This window comes from Zonotrichia albicollis, chromosome 1, assembly GCF_047830755.1.
Source record: "Zonotrichia albicollis isolate bZonAlb1 chromosome 1, bZonAlb1.hap1, whole genome shotgun sequence".
Classification (NCBI taxonomy): domain Eukaryota; kingdom Metazoa; phylum Chordata; class Aves; order Passeriformes; family Passerellidae; genus Zonotrichia; species Zonotrichia albicollis.
The window spans coordinates 9,866,774-9,893,872 of NC_133819.1; the positions used below are offsets into that span (position 1 = coordinate 9,866,774).

Below are 27,099 nucleotides of genomic sequence, written 5' to 3' on the forward strand. Positions count from 1 at the left end.
AGGCCGAGCAGAGGCAGCTCCCCCAGCCTTTTTCTCAAAGGAGAGATGCTCCCTCAGCCTTTTCTCCAAGGAGAGATGCTCCCTCATCTCCTTCTCTGCCCTCCGCTGCACCCGCTCCTTGTCTCCCTTGCGCTGAGGAGCCCAGAGCTGGACACAGCCCCAAATGTCCCTCAGTAGGGCTGACGAGAGGAGCAGGATTTGCTAGCAGGGCCCTCCCTGCTGCACTCCCCTGTCCTGGGCCACACGGACAGCCGGAGCGGGCCGCCCCTCCCGCGGCCATGCCGCCTCTCAGGCGGCGCTGGCGCATCCATCGCTCGGCGCGCGGCTGCCGGCCCTGGTTGCCGGGCGGGCCCGCACGCAGCGCCGGTCCCGGCCCGCGGCGGCGGACGCGGCCTCCCGGCCCCATGGACGGGGACAAGGTGAGCGGCAGCGCCGGGAGAGCGCGGCAGGGCCGGGGGACAGCGCCGCAGCCTCGGCTGCTGCCCCCGAGAACCCCCGCGGCTCTGCTGGGGCCGGCCGGGGCGCTTAGTTTGGTCGGCACGGCGGTGAATCCCCCCTCAAGAGGGAATCCTTATCCCGAGGCTGAGGGGAGGCTCTGCCGCCCCACATCCCCCTGCAGAAGGGGATAGCTGGTTACGGAAATACCCCTTGTTTCACCTTCTCGATAAAAGCGTGTTTAATAATTGATGTTCCTGTAACCGCTAATTGCCGGGCTTTAGTTCTTCGGGAACACACGTAACTTCTGCATTAAGGTGTTAAATTATTGAAGGTTTGTAGAAGTGCGGAATAAAGGAAACAAAACCACATGGCGCGCTAGCAGCAATGACTGGGTGACGTTTTCACTGGCTGAAGTAGGCGTGCCAAAAGGGTGAGCTGTGATGGAAAAGTTCAACTTTGATCCGAAATATCTCAGGCGTGTCTGTCGCTGTGGGAGTGCCAGAGAGCCAGAGGCAGGAGCAGCCACACGGAGAGGGGAACCCTCCTTTGGCTGCTTCTGTCAACCTGCTCTTGCCTATTTGAGAGCTCTCATAACTTTCTTATTTCTCATACTGGAAATCAGAAAGATAAACGTTTACATGCAAAAAATAAAGTACTTTTCTCTGGCTTAAAAATTAAAGACAGAATTTTGTCTTACTGCTCTTCTGTTTCTTTAGAATCACATTTAACTGAGTTCTTAAATTGGTTAAAAACATTATGTTCTGAAAACATCTTTCTAGTTATGAGTGAAGAAACAAACCCCTGTCGATCTCTTTCAAAGTTTATCTAAAGCAACAAGGTTTCTTTTTCCACTGACTGCTTTATCTTTAGATTAAAGGACAGATTCTTAACTGGTAAAAATGTTTGTAGAACTTTTTGAGTTCAGTAAATGTGTGGCATTTCATGTGAGATGAATGCTCTCAGGTGGATGAATTAAGCTAAACCCTGGTATCATTTAAGTAACAAATCTTAATCTGGATTTAAATGAGTATATAAGTACTTCTAAATTAGCAGACAGGTGAGACAGTTCAATAAATCCTTTGCAAGTTTGTTTGAAACATTATTGTGTGGACATTTTCTTACAGGGGGACAAAGGGCTCAACCCCTTATATAACATCTCACTTTCCCTGTTTATTTATTATACTTCTGCAAAAGCAGAGATTTAAGTGGAAAATCACACACAGAAGCACCTCTGGTTGTGGTGGGGAGGTGAAAACTGCAGACCCAGAAAAGTGACAGATGCACATTACTGGGTGCCAGAGAACCACCTGTCAGTGTGTGCTGTGTGCTTTTTGCCTCAGCTTTGAAATAAATCTGAAGCAGCCTCATCTGATGTTTTCTGTTGGTCATGCTGAGTTTATGCTATTACATCATTAACATTCTTTGTTTGCTGATACATGCCTAAATATTGTCTAAATCCAAAACATGATTTTAAATAGGTTACTTTTGGAGTATTCTGCTCTCTTCCCATCAATATCCTTCCTTTCAGCTTAACATTCATGCAAGTTCTGTTGAGTTTCTTAGGCTTTGTTAAGTCTTGACTTAAGAAAATTATCAGCTTTGTTTTTACTTTCTCATCTGACTTTCTGCAGTAGTAAATATTTGCATTCTTTGGGGTTTTGCCTTTTTTAAATATCAGAAGAAAATAAAACTGAAAGGGCACTTTCTGTTTGTAACAAATTCTGTTTTCTTGGGACTTCTGATTAACTTTAGAAGTCACAGTCCATGACAGTCTTCTATAACATCCATGATTTTTTTTCATGTAGAATGATTTAAAAATATATATATACTGTTAAAATACTGCTCCCATATAATGAATTACCAAAAGGAAGAAAAAAAATGGCCACCATGTGTTTATTTTGTTCCACCAGTGCAGCTCATCATTAGCATATTTATCAGTGATTATTTTGTTAATCTTCAGTAGCTTTTGCCAAGTCTAAATTTGAGAATAAGGATAGCCTGATCATGTCACTTTGGATATGATCATCATCTCCCAATGAACTAGTTAAATATTCAATAGATTAAAATTCCTCCTTTCCCTCAGTGATCTCAAACAATATGAATTTTTATTTAGTTTTTGTAACAGCAGTCAAGCAGCCAAGTGAAGCAGCTCTGCAAATGCAGATAGAAGAAATAGAATTTATTTTATTGGGGAGCACTCTAGTGAAACCATGTGTACTTTGATTGGTTTCATTATCTTTTTGCTTTTTACCTTCAGTGCTGCATACTAATATTTCATGTGCAGTCAATTTACACATGTAGTCTGAGCTTCAGGCTTCTTCCAGGTCCAGGAAGGTGAGGTTTACTGTAAATAGGTATTATAGCTAAATCAAATTATTGTTTGCATGATCCTTTCACTGAGACTTGCCGTGTGTACCTTGATCCTTTCCTTAGAAATATGATTCATTGTTGAATGATTTACTTCTCTCTGCAAATTGATTACTCAGTCTTTTCTGCATTTTCTGTTCTAGAAAAGAACTAAAGAAGATACTTGGAAAGCAGAAGAGCTTAGGAAACATCTAAAGGTGGATTTATTTTATTTCTGTTAATCTTGCTGTTAAGCTGCCTTACAGCACTAGAATTTATTGGTGGTCTAAACGTAAAGAGTTGACTCTTTGTTCTAAATTAGATAAATGGAAATAATGCATTGTTACAGAAATCACACAGCTGTCAGTGGGGTCTGATTTTCTGGTCATCCAAATCCAAGTGACAGCTCTGCTTTATATATATTATTTTCACTTTCCTAAAATGAGTATTATCTATTGTATTTATTATCATCATCTATCATGTTTGTTTTGTGTTTTTAAACTGGTTAATTACATTATCCACTGGTCAAATAGGCATTCAGGCTGCAGTCAGTTACATCATTGATGTTTACATTAAATTTGTGTTGTATTTTTTAAAAACTGTTTTCCAATATGTGTTATTATTATTCAGTTTGTTAGGTTTTTTCAATAAGCACAGATATAATGTTACTATTTACAAAGTAAGCCTAGAACTATGTCAGCATTTTAATACCATTTGGGAAATTAAATACATATTTAGTAATCCAGCTTTTTTTCAAATGAATATACTTCTATCAAAATAGATTGCTGAATTATAATGATAATTTTTTTTATTTTATTTCAGGCAGCACTACTAGAGAGTCAAAATGAAGACGAAAAACCCAGAGAGAAGAAATTGCAAAGAGAGAGGAGTGTTCATGACATAAACCCTTACAGACATGAATACAGAGGCAGAGAGAAGAGCAAGGAGAGAACAAGAGAGAGAGAGAGGTTTAAATCCAGTGAAAGGGACAGGGATAAAAGGAGAGAAAGGGAGAAAGAACAGCAGAGAGAAGAGCGAGAGAGACACAAAGATAAGGTCCCAGAGTCATGGCTGGAGGAGAAACACAGTGTACTGAAATATAGAGACAGGGACACTGAGAGAGAGCGAGACAAAAAGCACAAGGCATATGAGATAATAGATCCCCGAAATTATCTGAAATCATTTGAAGGAAGAGATGCAGAGCATCACAGAAGAAGAGAAATCAGGCATCATTTGGGTAAGTAACTTTGGGTTGCTGTTGAACTTGGTGATATTTGATATTTAGATAGGAATGCTCTGAAACCATACCCCATCTGTGCAGAGAGGATAAAACAGGCAGGTGTGAGTACCTGCTGGCATGTTCTATTTTGATGCTTTAAAAAAAAATTCTGATGCTTGTTTCCCTTCCTCTGAGGAGAGGATGGATGTCACTGGTTTGGTTGGTCAGTGCCTGGACTCTGTCCTGAGTGATCCCTTCACTTGCAGGGTGGTTGCTGAAATCAGTAGCACGTGTCATTACTCTTACCATGACACAAGACTGGAGGGATTCATTAGGAGAGAAGAAGGAGTAACCAGCTTTGGAGAGAGAATTTCAACAGAATTCCTTTTTAGAAAGAGCTTATGTAAGAGAAAACACATTGCTAAAATACTATTTTCTACTTGCTAGAATTAATTACGTACAGAGTTTGAATATTATAAAATCTGTTCTCTAATTTATACATCTGTTTTCTAGAGGAGGAGAAAGCAAGAACTGAAGAGAGAGAAAGAAGACATAAAGTACAGAAGGTAAAGGAAATTAGTGAAGTGTTTCCATAACAGAATAAGATAAAATTGTAGAATAATGAAGAAACTGGATCAGACTGTGTTTCCCAAGAAATCCAAGAGATGCATAGATAATAAGGTGATGACAAGTATACAAAACAAAACCAAAATATATCTCAGCTACTCAAATTTAAGGACATATTTTATTCTCTTTTTTTTAAATAACCATGAAATAAAATTTTTGTGCAAAAAATGCTTGCTTTTGGTACAGCTACATCAAAAGTTTCCATCTACTATTTATGCCCTTATTGCAAGGGTAATTGATGAGTGTACATCCTACTTTAGACCACCTAGTAGATAAGAATTAATTTTTTGTGTGAAGAAAAAAGAATTTTCTGGAGCAAAGTGTGCAGTGTCCTAGAAGAAACACCAGAATCTCATAATTTGAAACTTGTTATCATAGCAAATGAAAAATGGCTGGAAGATCCATGAGACACAAAGATTAGGTACTTAAAAATTCAATAATTTTAAAGGTCAAATCTGGATATATTTGTGAAGATAGAACTCTCTTGGATAAGTTTTTAAACATTTAATATTATTTTCCTCTTTGCAGGATAATGATTTAAGAAAGCAAATTGAAAAATTTTTGGCCTACAAAATTGAAGAAGGTGAACGTGTGCGCAAGTTAGTGAAACATCAAGAGTTGGATAAAGAGAGAGAAAGAAAATACAGAGGAGAGAAAAAAGAACATTCTTCTGGGACAGAAAAAGAGAGGCTTTCTACAGAGAAAAGTTATAAACATTATGGAGAGGAAGAGGAAGAAAAACATAAATCAAAGAGATCTAAAGAAAAATCTTCCCATGGAGACAGAGAAGGGCCAGCAGCAGAAGCTGATGAGAGAGTAAAAAGTAGAGAAAAGGAAAGAAAGAAATATGATCTAAGGGTAGGTTTTGCTAAAACATTACCTTATCACTTACTTTAATCATTAGTATATTGTCAATGGGGGAATGATAAAAATGCTAGGATTTTAAGTCAACATTTTCTGAAATTTGAGGCTAAAGTGGTAGATGAAAACACTACATCTGCATTTAAGTATGCTAATTCAGAATTGATTCCTTCCATAAAATTTAAAGGAAAAAAATTGCCTATATGTTAGAAACATCTTTTATTCATAAAATTCTTTCTTGTTATGACTTTTGAAATTTTTGCAAACACTTTAAAGTGGAGATGTCATAAGGCTTGAGGTCCATTGAAGTTTATTGGCTGCCTTTATTGCAAAAAAGATTTTAATAGAAGCTATTTTTATGTTGTCTGTGAAGGGAACACATCAATCCAAGTCATAACCAGGCAGGTGAATATAAACCCTTTATATTTGTGGGGTTTGCCTCCATTTCTGAAGCCATGGAATATATTTTATGTCTCTAACAGAAAGCATGATGTTATATCCTAGATACTTAATTTTATGTTTAATCAATAATTTGTCATTTTTTACTGATTTTGTAAGTATTTACTCAACAAGACACAGAGAAGGAACCTCTAGTAGTTTGTAACTCTTAGAATCAAATGAATTTTCTACAGACATATAGATATACAACAGTCGGGATGGTCTTGGGTAGTTTCTTCTGCTACCTAAAGAGTGAAGATGTACAAGCTTCTGAAATAGAAGTTCAGAAATATATTTTCTAGTGACAAGATGAGTAATTTTCAGTGCAGGGGCCCTCCATGAGTGATTCCTGTAACTGACTGACTGCAGCAGACAACAGAAGCCTAAGAGGGGCTTGCTCAGTGTGTGACTTCCTTGGAAATGTACTCAGGTTGCTGTAGAGAACACACACACTGATGCTTCTGCCCCAGAGTTATTTTGTTTTCTGTTTCTGCTCTGATACAGACAAAGACCTTTATCTTAAACAACCTATTGAATACATTTGCAAACTTAAGCAAACTTGCATAATACAGAATTTATGATCCAAGTCCCTCTACTGGGGATTAGAAGTGTCTGAGACTGTTCTGTGTCCCTCTGTCCAGTTTGTGTGAATTGTAGTACATACTGGTAAAGTCTCATACTGAAATTTTTTGGAACAGGCTGGCCACAGCCTTCCAAGGTCAGCCCTTAGGCTCTACCAGTTTTTGAGAGCATCTTAAAAGCAATGACTGAAATAAAAAATAGTCTGTAATTGAAACAGTTCATTAACAACCTTTTTTGTTGTTTGATGAAAGTACTACTAATACAGGATCATATACATATTCCCTCCCAGCTTTTCTGACTCATGAATATTGTGACTTCTTTCACAGAGCAGTGAATACAAAAAGGAGGAGAGGATTCAAGAAGAAATGAGCCATCAGCTTGTAAGGTAAATTCAGAGATTTAAAATAATTATATACTAGATGGTGTCTACTAAGATTCAGTCACCACCAAAGCAATGAGCATAAATTCTTAATCTCACATATCTGGGGATAATGTTTTTTCATAGGCCCAATAGTGCAGCAAAAAATCTGTGTGTTGCCTCTAAGATGATTCAGATAGAAAAAGGATGTATTTGTATTCCTTTGATTATTTTTCTTCATCAGGGTACCAAGAGATATTTTTTAGTCATATATATATATTAATCTGGGCACTTAGTTCCAGAGACAGAAATGCTGAATTTTAGCATTTGGAAATTCATTATGTAGTCATGTGGACACATGTAAGGTTCATGATGAACTACATAGGACTCTATTTTGTTGTTTAGTTTAATTTGAGTATCAATATTCAGCTCCTATCCTAGATTGTATCTAAAACATTGTGTTTATATATATAGCAAGTTTGCTGTTGAATATGAAAGGAAATATTCTAGATACCCTCAGTAGGATCAGTTAAATTTCATGATTATATTTCTAAGTTTTAGTACTAGCAAATAGAAATCTGGGAGAAGTTTCCTGTATATTCTAGTACTTAGAATTCTTTATATCTTGAGCCTTGTAAAATTCTTTCTGGAGTCTAATTCTCTGGGTCCATGGTTGGTTGCAATTCTCACTTTTAAACCCTAGTTTATCTTCCTGGCTCAATACAATCTGGGTTGTTTGCTTCTGGGGACACAGGCAGTGAAGTCACCACCAGTGGCTGAGTATTGTTAATGTTAAGCATGGGAAAAACCACTTTGGCTGAAGTGAATTGTGGAAGTGTGATCCTATGCAAAACCAAAAAATGAAATATTTCCGAATGCACACTTTGAGATGCTGCCTGGCAGCAGCACTCAGCTGTGTCAGCAGTGCTGAGTATTCAGGCCATGTTTTGAAGCTGTTGCTGCTGGGGCTGTGGCTGAGTCATTGTTTGTGCATAGCTGGGAAGGAGAGTTTAGCCATTCCTGGCTGGCAGGGAAGGCAGTAGGGTTTGGTGAGATGTCATGAAACCCTGGTTCAGCTTCAGGCACTGTTAATGTTCAATCACTCCAATTTGTTATGACACAATCCAACCAAATTTTCATTTTTATTGTTGCCTTTTCCTATGTCTGTCAATCCCAACAGCAGTAGATACAAATACTCATATAAGAAGTAAAAATACTCTCTTCTTGAAGTCTGATACTCTCTCTACAAATATAAAATAATCAAATAGATTATTGAGGAGCAAAGCTTGTTGTTGACTTGCTCCTGCTCTCTGACCCTGATTGTATTGTCCCCATAAATAAGACCCCTGAATGAAAAAACAAATTTGAAATCAGTCTTTGATTTATGGCTTTTGAGCACATTGCACCAACCTGATCTTTATCTCTGGTTTGCTGCAGATATTAATACAAGTGATAAATGTGTGGAGTTATGAAATTTTTTTTCCTCACTACTTTCTCTTGCCTGTTGATGCAATTATAGGTGTTAAATTAGTTTCTCAACTCTTTGTCAGTTAATCACTTGGTTCTTTCTATAGATCTATAGAGATCTATAAAAATACTTGTAGAAATATTCCAGTTAAGTGGACATTTCCAACTGTTCTTTCCTGTTCAGGAAAAAAACCCCTTTTTTTTTAAATTAAAACAAACAAAATCCCCCAAAACCAAAACTGAAACAGAAGTGCTTTCTTATGAGTTAACCAATAAAATTGTTGTTCTCTTTTTGAATAGAACTGTAAAAGATAAAGGAAAACTCATTGAAACAGAGGACATGGACAAAAGACAAGAGGTAAAACTAAAGAAGAGGAAATGATTTTTATAGTTTGAAATTATTTATTTTAATATTTTTAAATGGACGTGTGCAGATAGAGCCAAATTTTCAGCAAGTCTGAAGCTGTATAGGCTTGGGCTTATTTGGAACAGTCTGTGCAGATACAGCCTAACTCTACCATAACAATTTAAAAAAGTTTTGTGTTGTTTTCAACTTATTGATTCAGCTCATCTTTAATTGAATTTCTGTGGTGAGGACCTAAATTTCATTTCTAGTTTGTGGAGAGAAATAGGCAATTCAGTCCTCTTACATTTAGTCTCCTTTTCCATTATCTTCTCTGTCTTCATTAGCAATAGGAGGCAACACAGGAGGGAGAAATTCCTACTCAAGACCTGACTCAACAAGGACACGGAAATTCCAGGGATTTGCATTCTATGTTGATTTTTTCTTTTTTTTGTATATTTGTTGCTCCAAATGCCACAGCCTTCAAGATATTCCAGCATAATTTCCCAATCCTGTTTTGTATTGACAATATATAGATTTTCTCTATAAATTCTAGAAAGTAGGAACCCAGACAGTACTGACAGGTGGAGATTTTTAGTGTGTGAAAACCATATTTGTACCAGATGCATCTGTGTTATTAATAAAGCTGACAGCTCTGTAGACATTTTCTGAGATGATCATAGGTAATAGAAAATACAAAGTAGCCTAAAAGCTAATAAACACCTTTGTTGAGTGTGTTACTAAAGGGGTCTGACTAAATGGAATAGGGATTTATTTAAAAATTGTATAAATTAAACTATATGAATTAGTTGCTGCAATCTTGCAGGCAGAAGAAATCAGAGAAATTTCTCACAACTAAAGTTATACTAGGGGATTCAGTCTGTTAATAAAACACTGCAAATGTTGAAACCAGGAAAGTTGCCATAAGTAAATGGCATTATTTTAATCAAATTAATAATCTAGAGAAAGGAAATGTATTTGAAGTTCTTGCAGGGAGACCATAAATTTTGTTCCATGTAAATAAAGTAGAGGGTTCAATGTTAGCAAAATTATTTACATATAGAAATGATCTTGTTCTCCTGTTACATCCATGTCTCTGCTTTCCTGGTTTCAACATTTGCACTATTTTATTAAGAGTGAGTCCTCCAGTATAACTTAGTGTAGGGATAATTTTGTCTAGTCCTCAGAAGGGGAGGGCAATCTTATTTGTTGTGAGCACCATCAAAGAAGTTGTAGGCAGCACAGCAGTTTTTATATCTTTTCCAATAAAAATACTGTTAGAAAAACACTTGATCTTCCCAAGATAAAGCTGAGTTCTGTTTTTCTTCCTGTACTATTAGTTTAATTCAGCAATTAGTGCTTGATAATATAATTATCTGTAAACTGTCTATAGACTTCATGCTATATGTTTGCTTGAAAATGTAGAAATATCTGAGAATAGCAACTATTAATCTGTTGTATGCTAAGATTTGGCAGATAAGAGATTTTTTGGGGGGAAGATTATTTAATGGTTTCGTTTGTTTTTTGGATTTAGGAAATGAAAGATACACACATCTCTAATCCAGACACAGAACTTCAGGATTTTTCACTCAATTATGAAGATGACTTTGAAGTAAGTAAAAGCATACAGCTATCTATCTGAAGTAATTCTTAAGTATCAAAATAGAGAGTAACTTTGTTCACAGAAATAAACAGGATGTTACATGGCTTTTAGTTACTTTTTGGTGACAGTGACCTTAATGTGGCTAACAGTAGATAGTGAGTAATTAAAATGTTTCATAGAAACTCTCTGCTATATATTTAGTTTTCATCAGAGGTTGGGAGTCAAGTTTTGTTTTTTCAGTTGAAGTGTTCACAAAATGTTTTCTCTGCCTTTGTGGATTTCAATTATTTAAATGACTTTCTGTGAAGAATGCTGAATTAATTAAATAATCAGAGCTAATAATTTCAGATAGAAAATATAAAAAAGCCTGCTCATTTATCATAGGAAAAAGGTATTGACACACAGCATTCACTTTACTAATTTGTTTCATTGAATTCCCTATTTTTAGCTCTATTTTGTCTACTTTAGAGTTATTAAGACACAAGACTGTGTGGGATGTGCTTTCATTGTGAGCTGAACTAGAATCATCTTTGTTCAGTGAGAGTAGAATTCATCTCCACTCATGTCAGGAGTGATGATTTCCACTGCTGAGCTGGTCACTGCAGTAGCCCTTTACCACTCAGTGAACAGAAATAAGCACATTTAAGACTTGTTCATAAGTGTTAGGTGATTATTTTAGCGTGACATGAATTGTCTTAGTTTGAGAATTTGTTAAAGGATGACCCTTAGGCATAGACAGGGAGTGTGGCAGTTTAGTAAATGTGAGCCTGCCATTAAAGGACAGCTTGAATTAAAACTGTCAAATAAACAATTTCATACATCCCTGACACATTTATACCATTGAACACTGTTATTTTATTTTTTCAAACTACACATAATTCACCTAAACTTAAAGTATCTAATTTAGGATATTAAATAAAAATACTATTTTGGGCACTGTAGAACAACACAGCAATTATCTTCTCTTGATTAAAATTACTGCAGTAATTTTAATAGTTAAAGATAATTATGAATAATTAGAATATTATCTGATCAATCTTTAGAATTGATCAGATTGTTCTGTACTGCAGAATCAAAAGATGCTGTTTTCTTTCCATCAGTTATTTTAGAATGCCTTTCAATCAGAGGATTTATAGATATCTGTACAAGGTTTTTATTTTGACGTTTTATAATTTCTGTAAAAGATCTTGAAAAATGCATCTATAGTTTGTGTTTACCAAGTATTGGAAGTTCTGTTACTTTCAAAGGTCTATGAAGATGATTTTGAAGATGATGAAGACAAAAGTAGTGAGGTAGAAGATGCAGAAGAAAATCTAAGAGAGGTTCAGTCTTCCAGAACATCAGAAATTGAAGAAATTCAAAGAGCAATTATTGAAGAAAATGATAGAATTTTTAATCCATTGCCAAAGAAACTGGAAAATGAAAAAAAGGAGCCAGTCATGGGTATGTGACTAGATACCAGCCTTTTTATATTAAATGTATGAGTAACACATACAACTTACAAGTCAGCTGGCCACTTTTTCTAACAGTCTGCCTAAAGACCAAAATCTGGTCCTCAGGATGAATCATGTAGATTTGAGGTAAGCACTGTAACATCCACATTACTAAATGATTCACAGGCATTAGTAATCATTGAAATTGTGAAATATAAAAAGTACAGACTGACATTTAATACATCTTATTTTGGGTAAGAGGAGCATATGAGAGTCTGGATTTTGAAAACTTGAGGAGTGCTGGAACAGTTTGGGACTTCCGCTGGCATTAAATTCACCTTTTTCTTTTAAGCAAAGTTGAAGCAACTGTTCTAGAGGGAAGGCAAGAAAAATATCAATACTACTCAAGTATATAGCACTTTATCACTTTTAAATGCAAGCTCTTTCTGAAATGTCTGGAATTCAGTTGATCTCACTCTTGTGAGTGCCAGAGCTGCTTATTTAAGCACAGTTGTTGTTCTCCTTTGCAGTCTGCACTGAAGTGAACAACCACATAGAATCATTGTGCAAAAGAATATTAAACAGCTTTTTAGTCTGGTTCAAAGTTATTACAGAAAGGAAGAATAAAATGAAGTTCCTGTAAGTCTTTACAGTATCCCTTAAAGGTCTTTCCCAGCCTAGAAGAGTCTCTCAATAGATTTCAGTTAATGGTCATTGCATCAGGAACCAGCATACTGTAATGTGAATTTCTTCTTGCAGAAGATTTAGGCAATTATTATTTATCTAGTGAAAAGTACAGAATAAATAGAGATTTTTAAATTTCAGAATTTTAACACTTGGTGGTTTATTCTTAATTGCACAACACATTCTTTTTTTGATGAACTTTTGATCTCAATTGCTTAAAATGGTGGTTGATCAGTCTGGCAATTATTTTTATAAGTTAAAAAGCATTTTACAAGTATTGCCTACATTCTTTGAGGAAGAGAAGCGCCACTAGTCCTGAGTGGAAATTGGATCTTAAGGTCAATTAGCTACAACCTAGCCAGGAAAGGGAGTAAGACAGATGTGATATCAGTGTTGTAGTTGGTCTGTTAACTGTGGCTTTTCAAGGAAATTTTCAATGTTTTCCTAATTCATCTAAGGATGTTAGTTAAACCTGTGTTGGTGAGGTTCTCCTCTACCTGAGCTCTTACTCAGAGATGTAGTGTGCACATGGTGAAGTCTGTGTGACTTGAATGCAATCTTTAGAATTGATCAGAGTGTTTTACTGTACACAGGGGAACAAAGCACCTGCTGATGGTGAGAGAAAGAAAGAGACACTTTCTGCACAAGTCTTCTAAAGTAAAAATGACAATGGTCAGTCATTGTGAATTGATTGATAAAGAACCATTGTATATGCTGGCCCATTTCTGATGTTAAACTGAAAATGGTGACAGAGCCCTTGTGTAACATGTGAACCAGGAACTTTCAGTAGCTGTGTTGTAACAAATCTGCTGCTTTTTAGACTTACTGCTTAACATTTTCATGCACTTTTAAGTGTGAACTGTAACACTGTGTTTTACAATATCACAGAAAGGCAAGATTCTTCTGTCAGAAGCTCTTTTTGTGGAATATTCATGGATTTCCAAATGGCAAACCAAAGACAAAGCAGCCGAAGTTTGGCCAGTAAGCAGAAGTAAGTGTATTTTAATTAATCCACAAAAAATGGCAGCTCACTGTGTGAGATGCAGTTTTTTTCATTATGTTTAAAGTATGTGACTTTTATAAACTTGAGTCTTATGGAATCAAATACTTTATTAACTGGCAGTAATTAGTTTTTAAGTATATATAATTTACAGGTATTGCTACAAGTAATTTTGTAAGAGAAATCTATTTATATATCAGTTTGTGTGCCTCATTTTATTACAGAACCTGTTGCCAGGATTGTAATTTCTTTATTTAGTGCTTCAGTCATTTAATTAGATATTGACTTAAAGTACTAAAGAGCAAGCCTTTAAACTACCATCAGGTCTCTGCAGAACTGTAACTTATTGAAATAATCAAGAATATATGGTGCATGTAGTTGTTATAAAAGCACATTCCCTTTCAGGGATAATATCTATTGCTGTAAAAACATGTTATTGTTGATCTAAAATTGATCTAGATTTGAGATACCTAAGACATCTGTGTATTTTAAAGAAAAAAATTGATGCCTGCTTTTTGTGGAACTGACAGAAGCTCCAAATTTGTCTGAAGCACTGTATATATCTCCAGTTTTCTGTTACAATGTTTGGATGCATAAAGCAGCATTATTAAATGTTATTGTTAATGCCAGACTCCACTGTTTCATGGCTTCACATCACTGGCTAATTTTCACATAAGGGAGATTTTATTGTCTGAGTTATTTAATTCACATTGCCTAAACTATATACTCAAATTTTACGCAAGTTCATTGTCTAGGCTTCCTCTCTGGTCTGTAGAGACAGATTAAGAAACTCACAAAGGCATCTCTGGAGAATTGCCTTCTGGAATGTTTGTCAGCCTCTGCTGATTAAGTACCATGACTGATTATGACTATGTTTATAACCCTGTGTGCATGCTGACAGCATACACAGCCTGAAGATAATGAGCATTTTCATGGGAAGAGGAAGGGGTTGTGGAATTCAATGTTGTGATAATACATTACTACCAGTAAATAGACTGAAAGCTTCCCATAAATAATTTTTGGCACTTGGGAGTTGTAAATTATAAGTACAAACTCATTAGTTTATTTTAAGGATTTATCTGCATGTATCATTAAGTTTTGAAACTAGTAAGCAAATGTTATATGTTTGAGTTATATCTCAGCAATCTATGCCCATGTTTGTGAAGAGATGATGATACATTCTGAAGCACAAGTTAAAGTAAAATGTGGCTAAGAATATGCAATAGATGTCATCAAGTAGCAAAAAGGAGATGTGAAAATTGTCCTTATGCATAAAGAAAAATTCACTTTAAAATACTGATGAAATTCTAGCTCTTGTTCCTCTAGTCTTGTCTCTTCAAATGACATCTTGCCTCAGCAAGAAGCTGTAACTAGAAAATGCATCTGCAAGAGTGTTTAGATATGGAATTGCTATAGATGCATAATTTTATCTGATTTGTATTTATGTATCACTTTTAAGTACATTAAAAACCTGCAAATGCAGGAGAGAGAAAGGGAGACTGCAAAAATTGTCTAATTATCAAAGACTGTACTACAGCAAGATCCTGTAATTGACTTGTAAGCAGACATCTTTGTGTAATTCATGCAGTTCACTCTAGAAATGAAATATCTTAACAGCTTTATGGCATTAAAGTAGATAGTTGTGTGAATTGTGACAAGGACTGTCAGTCTTTTCCTACAAATGTGTAACAAAGCTAGGATCTTACTAGATTATACTAGATCATACTAGATCGTACTAGATCTTTATAAAGCATGTACACATATGAGAGATGTGAGTTAATAAAATGAGTTTAGGAGAATTAGCCGCTATCCTACCTATAGAAGAAAGAGACATTCATCTATTACCTCACAGAACAGCTTTGGAATACTTAGGCAAGATTATCTGCTGAGCTTTTGATAGTTTGGCTTTAGTAATAAACCATTTGACATTTGCCATTTGCAATTAGTACTGCATTTTCAAATATGATCATTATCTCAATGTAATATTAAATGAAAACTCTAAACAATAATCTATGTATTTCTATTGTTACATTTTTATCTGCTAATTAATTTTGGTACAACTTCAATTCCCATAGATTAAAGCATTGTTAGATATAAAATCAGGTTGTCATTCTTTAGGATTACCAAATATTTGTTCTTAACCATTTTTGTGTTTCTCTCTTGTAATTCATCCTGAAGAAAACGGACTTCAGAACTTCTCCCATTAATTGACCTGGATTTCTCAGTTAGTTTTTCACTACTGGATTTGCCCCCTGTCAATGAGTACGACATGTATATCAGGAATTTTGGTAAAATGAACACTAAGCAGGTGTGTAACAAATACCTAGCAATGTTTCAATCCTCAAAGGGCTGATTTTCCTTCTGGAAAAGAATTTTCCTTAAAAAACAAAGTTGCTAAAGCTACCAGCACATAAGGTAATAAATTAATCATATTGATCTCTCAGCCTTAATTGCTATAAAGCAATGATTTCAAAACTTTTGTCCAGACAGGCAATTTCCTCTCTGTATTAGAAGATGATTCTCTCATTTTCCTTCCCCATTTTCTAAAGGGCTTTTTCCCTGTCTGTGTCTCAGTGTCCCCAGATATGCTTGGTTGGGAGTTTACATGCCATGGAAGACATTCTGTATTTTTGCAATATTATTTATTTAGCACTTTGGTGTGAAATGTGGTAAAATGTGCATGCATGAAATAGTGACAGTGTGTCAGTGTGCTCAGATCTTAATTCACAAACAGAAGAGGCTGAGCTTTTTTAAATTTCAGTTTTAAAATTACTGAGTCCTATTCAGTTGTATGCTGTCAGTCTTAGCTCTGTCACCCCATATATTGACAATTTAATCTTTCTACTTTAGGCATATGTTCAGTGTAATGAGGACAACCTTGATAGAGACATTCAGACTGAGGAAGTTGAGACATTGGAGAAATGGACACAGCATCCAGGAGAAAGTGCTCTTGTATCTGGAGGTGAAGAACATTTTAATCTTACTCACTCAGAGATGAGTGCATGTCATATAAACTTTCTCTTTGGCATCCATTACTTGTGAGAATCTGTACAGTGGCAGGCTGCATTGATAGCAAGCTGACATAGGCACATAGGCTGACATAGGCTGTTCTGTTCTGAATCCTCTTCATGTGGAAAGTATGAAAAATAAGTGGCAGAAATAATTTTTCCTTCTGGTTTGATGTTTCTATTGGCAGCAGAAATGAGTCTCCAACAGATCTTGTCCTTCAACGCTGTTATTTCTGAAGTTGATTCCTGCCACTCTCCTCTTGCTCAAAAATTAAATTGTCCTTACACTTTTCTTAACTGATTCTCTTTTGAAGCCTCAGGTTTGGTTTTTTGTTTTTCTGTTTTTCATAGGTCCCATAAACAGCCAGAATACATCAGTGAATGGAGCTCCAACACCTAAAATTGATTCACAAAGATTAGCAAATTTTCTCCGGTCTGCATGCCAGGTACACTTACATCCTTAATATCCCTTTCAGCTGGTTGCATAAATATACCAGTGTGCATAAATATAAGTGTGATAAATCACTTACAGTTCTTGTTCTGACTAATTTAAATGAATTACTTAAATAATAGTTGTTATCAAAGAGAAAAATCTCTTTGCAAAGGAATGGAATCAGAGCTGTGCAACTTTTATGTCTGTAAAGCTGTATTTGCAAAGTTACAAAATTAACAAGAAAGTTGATAAAAGTTTTATGAAATTATTCCATGTAACTTTAGAAAGCTACAAATAGCAAAGCTGGAAGATAAGATGACCCTTTTATTTCTATAAATGTAATTATGTTTGAAAGGTGATTGCTGTTTTGCTAGAGGAAGATCAAGTTGCAACACAACCCAGGAAACTAAGATCTCGACAAACCAGTCTGTCTATTAGTGATAGCTGTTTCCAGTTAAATACTAACCAGCCATTCCTCCATGGTAAGGGAACTTTATTCTACACCTTTTAGTGTACAGAGTGATCTCTTCTTTCTTATGCAAAGTGCCATGTTCTTTGTCATTACTGTGCAAACAGCACATATCAGGATATACAGAGGATGTAAACCTCGCTTTCTTTTTTATTGCACTAATCAGATTGGTTTCACATAGGGAACATCAGAGCATCTTACAAGAAATATATTCCATCTCTTCCTACCAGAAATAAAGCCAGCAATTAACATGATGGGTGTAATTTTGTAATTTCTTATTCCTGTTGTTGAAGGACCATTCCAAGGGATGTAATTTTGTTTGGGCTCTTTATGCTGACAGTAGGGCCAAAGTTACAAATAAAGGCAGATTATTCAACAGGGATACTGTGGCCTGTGGTATATTTGTAAAGCAATTATATCTTCTCCATATAAACAATAGCTGTTGAGATGAAAAGTGAAAAATAGAGCATCTGTAATTATGTTAGGAAGGTCTATTATAACACAGAACCCTACATCATCTAACAGCATTATGTTAGATGGAGATAAAACCAAAAAAGCCTGGCCTGTGCTGTTTCCTGTTTGAGACTCAGATTAATTTTCAGTATAAATACTGGCATCAGATCAGATTGGCTTGCTTATGCCCAGAATAATTATTCTATTAATTTCTTGACTCTTCCTTTTTGCTTCCTACTTGTAGTATTTTGAATTCCTTCTCTAGTCCCTACTTTTTTATTGTATAATTTCAAAAGCAACACAGTGTTAATAGAAATATTCTTCATAATTGCATCTTAGTTTGTTTGTTGCTATAGTAGCTGAATATGCTTTTTCATCTGCAGTGAATATGCTTTTTCATTTATTGCTTTTCTTTCTTGGCTTTTTCTTTAATGGTTTAGGCCGAAAAATCTCCTGCTTGTATGTCTCCCAAGTTCAGAGGCAGACACTGCTTTCTGCTCATGGATTACCTGAAAAGGCTGATGTGGGTTTGCTGAGCAGGAAGAGCCTTATATGTGTTTGGAACATCTGGCAGCCCTCCAGTCCTCAGAAAGTTTTAACATGTGATTCTGAGGTATGTTTTAATAACAACCGTATATTGTCCATCAATTACAAGACTTTACTTAAAGATTTTAGTTTTACATGGGGTCTTTTTTTCTGTTGCTTCAAAATATGCCATCTATCTTCTGAGAAACACATTTGAGCTTAGTGAACAAAGACTGTTCTTGTTCTATTCTGTGCTTCAGAACCAGATTGTAGTGATGGTCATGGTGTTTTGTTGGTTGTTTGGATTGTTTAATTTTGCCTCTATTTCATGGTAGAAGAATGAATGGAAGTAAAACATCTGGTTCAGATGTTGTTAGGACTTCTCCCTACTCATCATTTCCATATAGTTGAGTCACTTCTTTCAGTTTTCAGCTTACACAGTGATTGTTTTGAAAAGGGGAGGCCTGCTGAAGGTCTTATATCCTACTTCCCTTTTAAAATAGATTTCCTTTTTGCCATAAACACATGTGATCTGTATTTCCTGGGTTTCCATGTTCATAAACTTATTTCAGACTCATCAAACCATTGATCTTTATCATAATGTCAACCCTGCATGCTTTTACTGTTTTACAGGTGACGTGTTGCTGCTTTAGTCCCAGTAAAGCAACGTTAGTTTTTGCTGGAACAGCAGATGGTTCATTGTTGGTGTGGGATCTTCGTGAAGACTCAAGAATGCACCTTTGTATGATGATCTCAGAAACTGAGTGGACATTTAGAGTTCCCACATTTTCCACAGGTGAGCATCTGTGCATCCTGGTCAGGCACTTTGCGCACAGTGAAATTGTCACCTAAGTCTTGATGTTTCTGTAACATTCATGCAAGATATCCTAGAGTGAGGATTAGCATACAGCAATAGTTTTGTAAATAATTTTATTAGGAGTGTAGGTTTAGGTTAGTTATTAGAAAGACATTTTTTCCTGTGGGAATGGTGAGACCCTGGCACAGGCTGCCCACAGGAGTTGTGGATGTCCCATCCCTGGCAGTGTTCTAGGCCAGGCTGGATGGGTCTCTGAGCAACCTGGTCCAGCACAAGGTGTCCCTGCCCATGGCTGGTGGTTGGAATGAGATGATCTTTAATATCCCTCCCAGTCCAAACCATGCTGTGATTTTCTGATTTAACTTTGGCTGTAGTACTATCAGTTTTCTAAAACACCCCACTACACACATTTACAAAATCCTCTTTTCTTCACAAATGTTTCTAATTGCAGCAGCCATGTAAAAGTAAACAGTAGTTGGTTATAGATAGACTTTTATTTTTTTTAGTAGGTCAAAGATGCTTGCTCTTCTGTTGCAAGCTGTTGGTCAAATGGATGTGTACAGTTTCATGTAGTAGCTTATGTAAGCAGGCAGGTTTAATGCTGGGTACTTAGGAAGCTTTAATGCCTTCAGTCTTAAATGAGATTAAGTTCAGTGCACAGGGCAAGTCCAGAAATCAGGAGTATCTGACAAAGAGCACACATTGAAATTACTCTAAACATACATTAGCCTTAAAATGATACTAAAGGGCAAATACATATTCTCTTGTGGTAAATACTGATTCAGGATTTTTCAGGATAGGGTAATTTTTCTTCAATTTTGTCTTCTTTTATAGTAAACACTGATTTATTTCTACCCCTATTGTTTATGGAGCTTGAAATAATTCTTTCCTGAAAGAATTTACCCTGAAACCCTAACCCTGAAATGGCAGATTTTAATGAAATGTCTGATACAGTGGCATAAATGGTGCATCAGTCACTTGGAAAATGAGAAGTGAATAGAAGTATTGGAACACTGATTTATGTAGTAGTATTTTGGTAATTTAGCAGTTTGCATATTGTGTTTGAGACTTGTGCAAAGTTCATTATTTGCCATTCTTGCTTTGTAGTCATCATTCTCCCATAAGCTGAAGAGTAACTAAGATTTTGTTGGTTTTTGTGGAAAGTACTGTGTTTAACTGTCATTATCCTCATTTACAGATGGCATTCTAAACTCAGTAAGCCACACCTCTCCCATACTGGCAGTGGAACCTGTCTCAACTTCTCTCAGCAGTGACCACAGTTATGGGCTCTCAAGCCTCTCTTATCAGGAGGGTATGTAAACTGCTCTTCTTAGCATCAAAACTGCTCTTCTAAGCATCTGAGCCTTTCTTTAGGTATCTAGTGAAACAAATTTAGCATAGCCAAAATCCAGTTTATAATCCCAGTCTTAAGTTGTCTGTAGTATCAATTGCAGTTTGTTTTCTGCTCTCATTTTTATGTAGTGTTCATTCAGTGCAGCTTCACATCGGATGTGGCTGTGTGCTTGTTGTAAATTCTGCTTTCTAGACAGAAGAAAGCAGAATTTCCATGATAAAACCAGTTATCACTCAAAAACTGTGTTTGGAAGAGTCTTAGTGCTTTTCTAATGTCCAAAAAAGTCCCTGTCTGAGTCAGTGGAGCAACTTGCTTATAGCTGAAAGCACTTCAAATGTGTGGCTGTAATTGGTGGCTTTTCCTGTGCCTTTTGCCTGTTCTTTTTATGACCAACCTTTGCAAAGAAACTCTAATCCTCACATCCTCAAATTCTCAGACAGTGTGCTAGGGAAGACATTATCACTTCCATTGCAGATTTGTACTTTGAAATCCACAGTGGTTTGAAGAAATGTGCTGCCTATTGCAGGTTTTACAAGATTCCATCTGTTTCACTTTATGTTCCCTTCCAAAGTCCACACAGAATCCAGACATTTTAAAAAAGATGCAGACTGAGATCATTTGCCTTTCTGGTAGGACAGTCTGCACATACTGGAACAGACCAGCCTAAACCATATAGAACAGACTATTTGAGTTGGAAGGGACCTACAAGGATCATCCAGTCCAACTGCTTGATCAGTTTGGGGCTGACCAAGTTACAATGTGTTAAAGGCATTGTGCAAATGCCTCCTCAAAACTGACAGGCCTGGGGCATTGATCACCTCTCTAAGAAATCTGCTCCAATATTTGACCACCCTGTCAGTAAAGAAAGTTTCAACCACTCTGTCAGTAAAGAAAGTTTCATGCCTTTTTTTCCCTTTGGTAGAATTAGAGCACTTTCCATTTTCATGCAAATGAGAGGATTGTAGAAGTTTCAGAGGAGGTATTAATGTAGGAAATGTTTCAAATCCTTTGCTGTTGTTCAGGAGGGAGGTCAGTGTATGAATATAAATTGTTGCCATTCCTTCCATAGAAATGTCAAGCCCTCCATTTCAGATAGCTTCAATGGATGAAAATGGAATCCTCAATATGTGGGTGAGTATGCATGAAAAGAGAGAGTATAATGTGTAATAAAATACTTCAAATACAATAACCCAAATTCAGAATTTCTTAGGAGAATTGCCTCCCTGAAAAGTACAGCAACACTAACCATTCTGTTGGAATTCTCTTTAAAGTTTTGATCTGACCCCTAATGTTATCTTTTGACAAAAGTAATAACAGGTACATGAATTCATGAAAAAAGGCAATAAATTGTATTACTTAAAAAAATATGCTCAAATATTTCCAGTACTCCATTATTGTCCTCAGTCATCTTTCACCCACCTACTTTAATTTTAAAATCACAGTGGTGTCAGAGATGATACTGAATATAGGGGAGAAATTAAATTCCTAATTTATATAAAACAAATGTTAAAGAGATAAAAAATTAATATCAGAGAATAAGATTTCCCTTCCCTGCCTAAAATATGATGGTTAGGAAAGCACTAGGTCTGCTGCTTTTAATTACTGACTTGACAACTCTTCTATCACATGTTTAAGTGTTTTTTTACCTGATGCAGCTTTGGTTCAGCTGCTGAACCTGTGAATAATAAGGAATAAAAGTATTTCACATCTGTGTCAGTAATCAAGTTCCTTAAAGCCTTAACTTACTTTGGTAACTTAAGTAGCAACAGATTCAGGCCAAATGATCTACCCTTTTTATTTCATGTGTAGTTAATTTTATTCATGGATAGGAAAGCACAGGAAATGTGTTACAATTCCTTGTTTAAAGTGGGTTTTTTATAACTGACCAAACCAACAAGATGCCAACTAGCAATTAGTGTAGAATGGAGCTTTCCATATTGTGCTTTCCATCAGGAACATCCAAGCAGGCATGTGAAGATATTTTTAGAATTACAGACATTGGCAGGGAGTAGAGAATCTACCTGTAATCATTGTAATGTTAGACCTGCCTCTCCAAACAGGCCTTTAGAGTTATTACTTACAATTAAAACTTTAAATTCTGGTAAATATTGATTGTTAATTAATCTTAAATATTGATTTTCAGGTGGTTGTTGAACTGCAGAAAGCAGATCTAGCTGGTTCACAAACTGACTTAGGTGAGTACTGTACTACTGTTAGAGGTAGAATAAAATGCTCCAGTTTTGAGACTATGAAGTTAAAAGAGAGAGGAAGAGTCAGTGATGTCTATAAGTACTTTAGAAGAAGGTGAAATTACTGAGGAAAACATTTATTCTGAATAATTCATAGCTGATGTTTGGGGTTACTGGTTAGGTAGGAGAATAATTTTCACTTCTGTCTAAATCTCATCTGCTAATTCTGTATTGATAATTACCACTGGACAGCCATATTTCTTTCAATGTCAGAGTAGTTTTCTGAGTTGTCAACAGTTTTTTTTTTTCAAAGAATATGTGGTTTTATGTCTTTGTCCTCCTCTTTGTACTTTAGTTTTAACCAAACCTGTTATAGTGCTTTTGTTGTTGCCTGTGTGTCCATTTTGAGAATTGTCCTGAAAGCTCGTTTTTAGATAAGATACTTAATTTAGAAGTTTTCCATGGAAACACTGAAAAACCAAGTCCATTCAGCCCATTTTTAGTTATGTAAATGGAGAAAATTACATTCTTTGTTCTTTAAACAAATTTACACTTACATGCTTACCTAACTGGAAAAGGCTGTGACTAAAATCGGTATACATTTGAAAATACATAAATAAACAATGAACAAACTAGAATTTTGGATCAGTTTCTATAAGCTCATGTGCAATGTCAGGCTATACTAAGCTGCTAAAGCTGGGTATTATGTCTGTGGAGAGGTACATTTTAAAGCTGTGGTCAGGTGTTGACACATTTTTACTGCAAAGTCAGTAAAACTTTTTCTTCTTCAAAACATTTTTTTCTTTGAGGGATTTGCATTATTTAGGTTGTTCTCTGTTAACAACTAACATAGACCAACTTTGTGGATGCATTATTGCACTATCTCATACCTATAATTCATTGTCAAAGATCTAAGTAACATTTCTAGAATTGAATCTTAGAGTGCAGAAAAAGAAAAGTGTAACTATGTTTCTATTTCTGTCAAAGACTGTAACTCTTCAGATTTGAATTCTGAAGGAAAGAGTTCTGAATGGTGTAAGATTCTTACATGTCAAAGGCTGTATCTTCAGTAAACTAATTATGAAATATCCTTTTACTTATTACCTTACAATTTAATTTATTGCTTGCACTTTTTTAATGCAAAGTGCTTAAATCAGTTCAAATAATATTTTTTCATAATTTTAGGTTTAGTTCCTGGAGGGAAGGTGAAGTTAGTACATAGCTCAACTATGGAATTGAATAACAGGTAGGAGAACTGGGGCATTACAATTTTACATGTTATTTCACAAAGCTAATTTTTCCTATGCTTTACTAATTTGCTGTTGCATAAGATATATTTAACATTATTTTCTGTTTGTGTTTTTTTTTAATACAAATTTCTTCCTAGATCTAATCATAGACATTTTAGATTAAGAGTTTCTGTATGTACTTGCACAGCTTTAGGAGACAATTCCCTGTGTTAATGCATCTTTTGCCTTTGCCATTTTCCTCAGCCTTTTCCCAAAGGATATTAGCCAGAGAATGCCACAGACACTGACTATTAAATTTCTGTCTTCTAATCCCAATCACTTCATTGTTGGAACAAACATTGTGAGTACCATCCTGAAATTCATCTCATTGTTAGTTTTTTGGTTTAGAAGCTGCCTTATTTAGTTGGAATTTTACCAGCAGACTGTGTAAAATTTATAATTTGAGCCCATATTACTAAAATTTGTTAGCTATTAAGGATCTTTTAAAGTATCAGCTCATGAATCATTTAACTCTTTCCTGTAATATCAATAATGCAACTTTTTTTGTTGTTTTGTTTAATTAATATTCTTTACATTGTTCACAGGGTCTGGTAGGCCATGGTACAAGACATGATTTAAAAGTTGTTCCAAAGCTATTCAGGCCCCAGGAGAGCAGACTGAGATCAATAAGCATCACCGCAATTGATTTCTTCCCTTTTGGAAAGCCACTATTTTTGGTATGAAAACATTTTAATAGAAGTTTCATTTTTTAATTACTTGCTGAGGGAATATTTCTAATTTGATGTATTTAACTAATGTGTTAGTAGATTTACCTCACTAATTCAAATCTGCCATGAAGGGTGACAAAAAAAATCATAGAATATTAGGATAATTTTGGTTGGAAAAAACCCCCAAGATCATCAAATCCAACCTTTAATCTATCACTGCCAAGTCCAGCAGTAAGCCATGTACCTAAACACCACTTTTTATATCTTGCTTAGTTTGGTTTGTTTGTTTGTTTGTTTGTTCCAAAAGGTATTTTCTTTTTATCTGTGGTGTAGGTTGGCTGTTCAGATGGAAGCATTAGACTACACCAGATGACATCAGAGCATCCCCTCATGCAGTGGAATGGCAGCACAAAGGGCCAGCCAATTATTGCCCTGCAGTGGGCTTTGACAAGACCTGCTGTGTTCTTTGTCCTGGATGCATCATCCAATATTTACATTTGGGATCTTCTGGAAAATGATTTGTTTCCTGTGGCCAAGCAGACTATGCCATCAGAGAGGTATGTACTCTCTTTTCAACAAAATATTAATATTGCTGCATGGGTTCTTCGCTTGATTTTAAATGATCATTAGAATTTGCTTTTCTAACTCTGATTTTGTGAACTACTGAAGGTGTGGAAACAAACTACAGTGAGGTAAATTTTGACTGTCTTCCCTAAGCTGAAGTAAACCTTGTTGAATATCCCTCCAACTAAAAGTTTTCCTTGTATCCTTGTTAATTGTAGCAACACATTGCTAGCTTTTGGAGAAATTCCTACAATTTTAAATTTTTTAAAATTTTTAATTATTTAAATTTTAAATTTATTACACTGTACTGCAAAATGCAACCAAACGTTCATTTTTGCAAGCTTGAAATCATTTACAACCATGATTAGAAATTGACGATGAATTGCATGGGGGAAGAATTGCATGTTATATTTACATTAAATGGTTGCAATTGGTGAAAAGCTAAAGAACATGATGGGGCTTGAGCAGAAAATAAGAATCATTTAGTTGACTGTAAGTAACCTGATACAAACATGTTTGAAAGCACCAATTTCTATTTATTTTGCCTCAATTAAAAAACACTCCCTTGTTCTTTTGATTTCAGGGTTGTAACTATGACTCTTCTGGGAGAGCCAGAAAAAGCAAATGGATTGTTAGGCATCGTGCTGGCCAAGGAATCTGGACAGATAGACATTCAGTATGTAAAGAAGAAGTGGGCATTACCTCGGCCTGAGGAATCTGAAAAACTGTATTCTATTTTATTGCAGTCTTTTTAGACACAGGGTTGTACAATTTATTGCAAAATGTGTAGTTTATTTTTTACTTCAATTAAAAATTTTTAATGTAATTTGTATATAACTATATTTTAAAGACTATCAATACAATATTTCAACTGAAACAATATATTTTATCATAAAAATGACAGAATCAAATTTACCATTATTGCACTAAAAATATGATGGCTGTGTTTCATTATTTAAAGTACTCTAGATGTACATATATTTTTAAAAAATAGCAAAAATACATTCCTATAAATTGCACTGTTGTTTCTCTTTATTTCACTCTGAAATAAATCACAGCAATTCTTTGACAAACATAAAGTTGTGTTTCTGTACAACCTGAATGTGAGGAGATTTCCACCTCTGGGCCTCAACATTAATGCTTGGTAAAACTTCCTTGTGTCTACCTAAAGACCACATGCAAACATGTCAAAACACAAATTACACCACACATATCTATCTTCTGATTTTCACCCTGAAACTGTGCAAAAGGAATACCTGACTAACTCAGGTTCTGAGATGTACACTCCCTGTTTGGAGTGAACAATATGCCTGGGAGATTTACTGAACTTCTAAATCTGTTGGGATTTCTGACTTAAACAGAAAGTACTTACCTGTTTAATTCTGCACATAATTTCCACAGCTCTTGTAGTGAGGAAGAGGACAGCTGTCTATAATATGCTAATTTTTGTATGCTGTTGGTAAGGATTGGACCAAGATGAAGAACTGAAAATGTCTTTTGTAACTTAAGAAAATCTGGCTTAAAGAACATGAGTTAAACCTTGATTAAACAAGCTCAGATTTGGTGAAAAAAGGACAACTCATAGACAATGTATTCAGTATTTAGTGAACAGATATATTTAAGATATGTACCTTTTCTTTCTGAAATAGATTCAAATACTTCTAAGTTTAAATTAATTAATTGCTAACGTTTTTCTATGTAATTTTTTACTTAAGTTGAGAAAACTCAAAGTGGCCACATGATGGTGCCAAGTCACAGCAGTAAAAAATGAGTTCTTCATGAAAACAACATCCACCACTTGGGCAGTGAGTCTGTTGTTGTCCATTGCACAAATCCAGAGAGCCCAAAGAACTGATGAGAAATTAATATTTCAGAGACCATTTTTGCAAATCCTAGGTCCTTGATTAGTCATGGACTTTCTTTTTAATGTC

At 35.6% G+C, this 27,099-nt stretch overlaps 1 protein-coding gene across 1 annotated transcript; it reads left to right on the forward strand.

The window, feature by feature from the left end:
* The first annotated feature begins 185 nt into the window (after positions 1-185).
* Positions 186-26,185, forward strand: DYNC2I1 (dynein 2 intermediate chain 1). The gene is made up of 24 exons (XM_014270395.3): positions 186-419; positions 2,949-3,002; positions 3,607-4,021; positions 4,517-4,569; positions 5,159-5,488; positions 6,838-6,896; positions 8,637-8,694; positions 10,214-10,291; positions 11,530-11,725; positions 13,288-13,390; positions 15,578-15,707; positions 16,250-16,361; positions 16,759-16,853; positions 17,196-17,322; positions 18,203-18,375; positions 18,921-19,083; positions 20,303-20,416; positions 21,528-21,589; positions 22,602-22,653; positions 23,833-23,893; positions 24,141-24,237; positions 24,482-24,613; positions 24,938-25,161; positions 25,752-26,185. Exons 1-24 carry the CDS (start codon positions 279-281, stop codon positions 25,921-25,923), a joined length of 3,201 nt encoding a protein of 1,066 aa, XP_014125870.2. The 5' UTR covers positions 186-278; the 3' UTR covers positions 25,924-26,185.
* The last annotated feature ends 914 nt before the right edge of the window (positions 26,186-27,099 follow it).

Excerpts from the sequence above, each read along its gene's own strand:
- DYNC2I1 (XM_014270395.3), top strand. The coding sequence starts at position 279 with ATGCCGCCTCTCAGGCGGCGCTGGCGCATCCATCGCTCGGCGCGCGGC. Across the intron at positions 10,292-11,529 it reads ATTATGAAGATGACTTTGAA|GTCTATGAAGATGATTTTGA; the intron begins GTAAGTAAAAGC and ends TTACTTTCAAAG. Across the intron at positions 24,238-24,481 it reads TCATTGTTGGAACAAACATT|GGTCTGGTAGGCCATGGTAC; the intron begins GTGAGTACCATC and ends CATTGTTCACAG.